This window comes from Notolabrus celidotus, chromosome 11 (genome assembly GCF_009762535.1).
Source record: "Notolabrus celidotus isolate fNotCel1 chromosome 11, fNotCel1.pri, whole genome shotgun sequence".
Lineage (NCBI taxonomy): Eukaryota > Metazoa > Chordata > Actinopteri > Labriformes > Labridae > Notolabrus > Notolabrus celidotus.
This window is the reverse complement of record NC_048282.1, coordinates 28,422,372-28,428,243: the sequence shown is the minus strand read 5'-3', so window position 1 is coordinate 28,428,243 and position 5,872 is coordinate 28,422,372. Positions and strand designations below refer to the sequence as shown.

Sequence of the window (5,872 nt, the reverse complement as noted above, 5' to 3'; positions counted from 1 at the left end):
TCAGTAGTGGCCAGTTATTTTCGCTGTTAGCTGTTGTGGTGCCATGAGTTGATTTGTTTGCAGCTAAGGTGTGTTATTTGTTTAATGAGGATGGAATATTGTGTTCTTAATTCAGGCTAGTGGCAGTAGTCAGTCAGTCAGTCAGTCAGTCAGTCAGTCTCTCTCTCTCTCCCTCTCTCTCTCTCCCTCTATCTCTCTCTTTCTTTCCTTCTTTCTGTCTGTGCAAGATATGATACAGCAACCCGCTCTGCAAAGTGTTTTGTGGAGTCATGAATGACCCCTTGACATGTAATAAAAAATCTCCACATTAGTCTCTAGAGTACTGTAGTTTTCCTGGTATGTAGCTCATTAAGATATTAGGAATATAGGGGGTAGGTGCCCCACACATTTTTCCCATATAGAAACGCCACTGTCAATAAGACATGTGAAAGAAACAATATTGCTTCACATAAACAAAGACCAACAAACAGAACAAATCCAAAACATATGCAAACCTGTGTTATAATCAGTTCATTATTTTAATGTTGTTATTGGCTTATAAATTGACATGAAGTAGTTTATATTGTGATTAAGACACTTGTATGTGAGTGTATGCAATTTACAACAGATGTGTTGCATATTGCATAAGACAGATGCCAGCATTCAATGACTGGGTACAAAATAGAGGACGCACCCATTAGCTAGTCTTTGGTACACCATCAATGACAAACAGATAAAAAGAAGTGTAATTAGGGAAGGCTTGTTAACATAAATAACTGCAGTGAAAATAGCAAGAACATACACACCAAAATTGATAAGATACACATAGTCTGATCATTCATTTCTAACTTAAATAATATAAATAATGTTGTTCATTGACAGACATAGATGGAAGGAAGTGACCGCTCTTCGAGTATACAAGCAGTTGAGAAATGATTGCACTGTACAACTTAAGTACCTTAATGCTGTTAAATCATTGGAGCCTTTAAAAGCAAGAATACAAAATGTTAAGCTTATAGTTCATGTAAAACTCAGCAGGGTAATCAGAATAATTTTTAATTGTGACCTTTTAATTATTTTCACCTATCTGTTTTTCAAAGAAGATACACCTACCAAGCATTACTTTCATGCATGAATTTAGGGATATGTACAGCATTTGCAGAACTCTTTGAAGACCAAACCATGATAGCAGGGTTGGCGATGGCCTACACGACCATCACAGTTGTAATAGAAGTGTGGATCAGTGGGATCAGCGAAGATCCCAACCTGACCCCCTCTACAGGGGTCTCCAGAGGAAGCAGATTCTGTAGTTGGGGGAGTTGTGGTTGTTGTTGGGGTAGTGGTGGTTGTTGTTGGCGGAGTTGTGGTTGTTGTTGGGGGAGTTGTAGTTGTTGTTGGGGGAGTTGTGGTAGTTGTTGGGGGAGTTGTAGTTGTTGTAGGAGATGTAGTTGTTGTTGGGGGAGTTGTAGTTGTTGTAGGAGATGTAGTTGTTGTTGGGGTAGTTGTAGTTATTGTTGGGGGAGTTGTGTTTGGAGTCATAGAGGCGGAGCGACAGCATCTGCAGTCCATCCTGAAGACCAAACCATTGGGGCAAACTTGGCGATGGCCTACACGACCATCACAGTTGTAATAGTGGGTTTGATCTGAGGGGTCAGGATAATGCCCAACCCGACCTTCACAGGGGTGTCCAGAGGGTGTCGATTTTGGGGAGGGGGTGGGTGTAGTTGTGGTTGATGTTGGGGTAGTTGTAGTTATTGTTGGGGGAGTTGTGTTTGGAGTCATAGAGGCGGAGCGACAGCATCTGCAGTCCATCCTGAAGACCAAACCATTGGGGCAAACTTGGCGATGGCCTACACGACCATCACAGTTGTAATAGTGGGTTTGATCTGAGGGGTCAGGATAATGCCCAACCCGACCTTCACAGGGGTGTCCAGAGGGTGTCGATTTTGGGGAGGGGGTGGGTGTAGTTGTGGTTGTTGTTGGGGGAGTTGTAGTTGTAGTTGGGGTAGTTGTAGTTGTTGGGGTAGTGGTGGTTGTTGTTGGCAGAGTGGTGGTTGTTTTTGGCGGAGTTGTGGTTGTAGTTTGGGGAATTGTAGTTGTAGTCGTTGTAGGAGATGTAGTTGTTGTTGGGGGAGTTGTAGTTGTAGTTTGGGGAGTTGTAGTTGTAGTCAGGGGAGTTGTAGTTGTAGTTGGGGGAGTTGTGGTTGTAGTTGGGGGAGTTGTAGTTGTAGTTTGGGGAGTTGTAGTTGTAGTTGGGGGAGTTGTGGTTTGAGGATTTTTTGTAGATTCTGGGAAACCTGGACGAAAAGAAAGTATATATTATGGTAAATAAGCTTTCCCTTTGTTCATTTTTGTATGTTGATTTTACTGAGCATGACTACTGATAATCATCAACCTATACAAACAACACACATTAATAAAATAAAGTACAGTTGGTTACCTGGCACAAGGAGGTCATGCAGTTGGCTTATGAAGGGGCTTTTACCCTGATCACAGAACTCGCCACTAAAGTCATCCAGGTCCAGGGACCAGACAAAGGCTCCTCCAAAGTTGTTTTTGGTTAGGTAACCGGCCTGAGAGGATGAGAAAGGAAACATGTCAATAGTTTGATGAAATAAATTAATTCAACCTGATTTTTGTACAACCTGATATTTTCAGAGTGACCTCTAAACAACACTTGAACTTAAAACGATGATTACCTTGGTGGCAAGGCTGGTTTCATCATCAAATCCCACCCACTGATTTTCTGTTGTGGCATATGGAACTTGCTGATCAGAAATGCGCTGGGTTTTAACCCCTTCAAGATAAATGCAGGTCTGAAAAGAAGGATTAGATATCATATTAACAGTAAGTTAAGTAATAAGAGTTAAAAGTGAAGATGACGGTGTCACACTAGAGCTTATAATCATGCTTATGACACCATTTTGTAATGTTTAGAGCATTCAGTCATACCTCATAAGAGGCCCAGAATCCTTCTTCACCAGTATAGCAGCCTTCTTCGCCAGGACCATCGGCTGGTGCTCCGACATCAGTGGAGTTAGATGAAAGGGAAAAAGCTCGCCCATAGAATGCAATCCCCATGGTCAGCTTTTCTGCAGGTGCTCCTTGGTCTATCCAGTAGTTCAAAGCAGAGTCCTATAAAGTGAAAACCAGAAAACAAAACTAAGACGATGCAAGGACTTCTTTGAAAACAAAGACATGCACAGGAAGACATGAATCCCTGTACTTACAGCGTTTAAGTACATATTGTCTCCAGTCTCTTCGGATCCTGGGAACAAGGGGCTGTGATGTCCTGTGACTTCTTCCCAGGGGCCGTGGAGGTCAAAGGTCAGCACGTTAATGAAGTCCAGTTGCCTGATAAGATGCAGAGGAATCACCGTCACTGACACATAACAACAGGAATTTATTGTTGGTATGGCAGGGATTACTTCAAAATCATATTACATGGAAATCTGTTCCACTTCATAACTGGCATCAATGGTGGATCTCTCAGCAGAGACAGATGCTGAGAGGATCAGTCCTTCAGCCTTGAATGCAGTTTTGAGCTCCTATATGACACAGAAACATGGTTTGTAAAAGGATCAAATATACTGTAAATGTTGTTATATTCATACATGGAATTTGGAGTATGACATGTTTGTGAAAATGCATCTTACCTCACACAGCTTTGTGAATTTCTGTTTGTCCTGAGTCTGGCCTCCAGCTCCTCCAGGGTACCTCCAGTCAATGTTTAGTCCATTAAACCCCATTGTTTTCAGTAAGTTGACAACAGACTTGATGAACTCTGCTCTGTTTTCTTTTTTTTGTACCATCGCACTGAACCTGAAACACATTAGAAAGAGTGGTGTTTATTCTCAGGTATATGCAAATAAAACCTCAGTTTTATTAAGGCCTTAAGGCACAAGGTCACTCGCCAACAATTTTTTTTTGTGTGTGGGTGCATTGGTTTAGTTACAATGTTTTACACATAATAATGAATAATGATGAAAACAGTTAACAAAATGATCCCGTAGTCAAATTGTGCAGTCACTGACTTCTTTATTATTCTACCATATATCATGCACAAATTTATAATCAAAGAATTACAGAATCTATTCTTTTTATCGCTTTGCTGATCTACTTGATTGTAATTTGCATGGAAAAATATAGATACAATCTTTTTCCCATTGTAATCTGAGTTTATTTTCATTTTATTTGTTCATGTCATTTTTTTGCAAAGTGCTAAAAAAGTGTGAGGCAGTTTCAGAGGTTTCGGGAACACCATAGTTTGTTAGTAACGTACTATCTGGTAATAGTTATTCCAGAAGTGCCTCAATGTTCTTGAAGATAACTTACTTTTTGTTGTTGAAGGTCAAGCCACCAACAGCCAACAGGGTTTTCAGAAGAGGATTACTACAGGAACATAAAAATGAATAGATTACTTGTTTATTTATTTATTACTCATAAAACAACATAATTTCCGCAGTACTTTTGGACTTTAGTGCTGACCTTTCTTTGAGTGCATTGAACTTGATGTATTGTTGAATGTCACCCACACTGGCGGGAGCTATCTCATTTCCGTTTATGTCAGCAAAGGCATAAATCAGATGGGTGCACTTGTTCGGATCAATGTCTGAAATGCTGAACTTCCCTTGATCTTCTCTTTCTTCAGCCATGCTGTTGTAGTAACACACCAGCTTTTTTGACGAAGCTAAGACATAAACAGAAATCATGATTAGGATTGTTTTTGAAGAGATCAGTTGTATAAATGTCCTTGGCTTATGGACATTGCATATGTGCTAGTAATACTGTGATCAGTGTTTATAATGAACTCACCCATGCTGGCGAAGATCAGACAAAGACCTTCAGAGGGACATGCTTGTTAGTATATCATTGTAAAAAAAACAACAATAAGTACTCTGCCCAAATTACAGTATGAACCAAACAAACAAATAAAACACATGACCTACTATTTACAGTTTCTAGCATGGCAGATACGTTTTTGGATTGGTTTTATTATTCCAGATATGTGAGTCACAGCTTGCAGAGATTTCTGCAGCCACCACAATACATCAGAAGTGAAAGAAATCATTATTTCTGAGATTTAGTTGACTAACTATTAATTAATAGTTTCTAGCATGGCAGATATGTGTTTGGTTTTAAAGAAATAAGGTAAAGAAATTAAATCTTTCTCAGAAAAAAACAAGGGTAAACATATCAAAAATAAGTTACAGATATCATTTTAGCTCAGAGAAGGAATTTATTGTTTAGAAGATTTAGATGAAGACAACATTTAGTGAAAGATTTAATTGACCATTGTACCCTACCTGCAGTTACAGTGAGCTTCCACATGTTGTTACTGTAAAGATATCAGAAATCTGAAAATAAAATATGAATATACAGTTAAAAAATACATATTTATACAAATAAATACATGTTTAAATTATTTCAAGAAATAACTATATTTTTCCTGAGAATGTTTGGTCCAATAAAACTCCACAAGTTTCTTTAAAATTCAAACTTCAATTTTTACCCACAGTGGTAACATCAAAAACATCTGAAATCATGAGAGAATGTATTGATTGTACTGTAATAAAACAAAAGACACATTCATTTACTTTAGAAAAAGTTACATGAACAGTATTTATGAAAATATGTAACAACAGAGTGATTACATTTAATAAGTAGGAAGGGAGTGGTACGGGCATTGTGTTCAGTAGCCACCCACAGCATCATACCAACAACTGATCCATTAATTGAGGTTTGAAGCAGAAGATGCAGAATAACTGGTTTGCCAAACGTTTCTAGACATGTGAGCCAACTTCTACTTTGCATATTAACTTTATTACAGGTTACAGCTCTGTGATGTCAGTCAAGCATCTGTTGGTAGAATTTGTACGGCAATCAACCACTG

General features: G+C 38.9%; 1 protein-coding gene across 1 annotated transcript; it reads right to left on the bottom strand.

Moving 5' to 3' along the window:
* Positions 1-1,654: 1,654 nt before the first annotated feature.
* Positions 1,655-4,798, bottom strand: LOC117820918 (chitinase-3-like protein 1). The gene is made up of 10 exons (XM_034694864.1): positions 4,795-4,798; positions 4,468-4,669; positions 4,315-4,371; positions 3,636-3,801; positions 3,424-3,527; positions 3,210-3,333; positions 2,932-3,114; positions 2,679-2,795; positions 2,410-2,552; positions 1,655-1,829 (listed from the first exon to the last, which is right to left on the bottom strand). Exons 1-10 carry the CDS (start codon positions 4,796-4,798, stop codon positions 1,655-1,657), a joined length of 1,275 nt encoding a protein of 424 aa, XP_034550755.1.
* Between the last annotated feature and the right edge of the window lie 1,074 nt (positions 4,799-5,872).

Coding starts and splice junctions, on each gene's coding strand:
- LOC117820918 (XM_034694864.1), bottom strand. Junction 3,528..3,635: donor AATTCACAAAGCTGTGTGAG/GTAAGATGCATT, acceptor TGTGTCATATAG/GAGCTCAAAACTGCATTCAA. Junction 2,553..2,678: donor AAACCAGCCTTGCCACCAAG/GTAATCATCGTT, acceptor TCATCCTCTCAG/GCCGGTTACCTAACCAAAAA.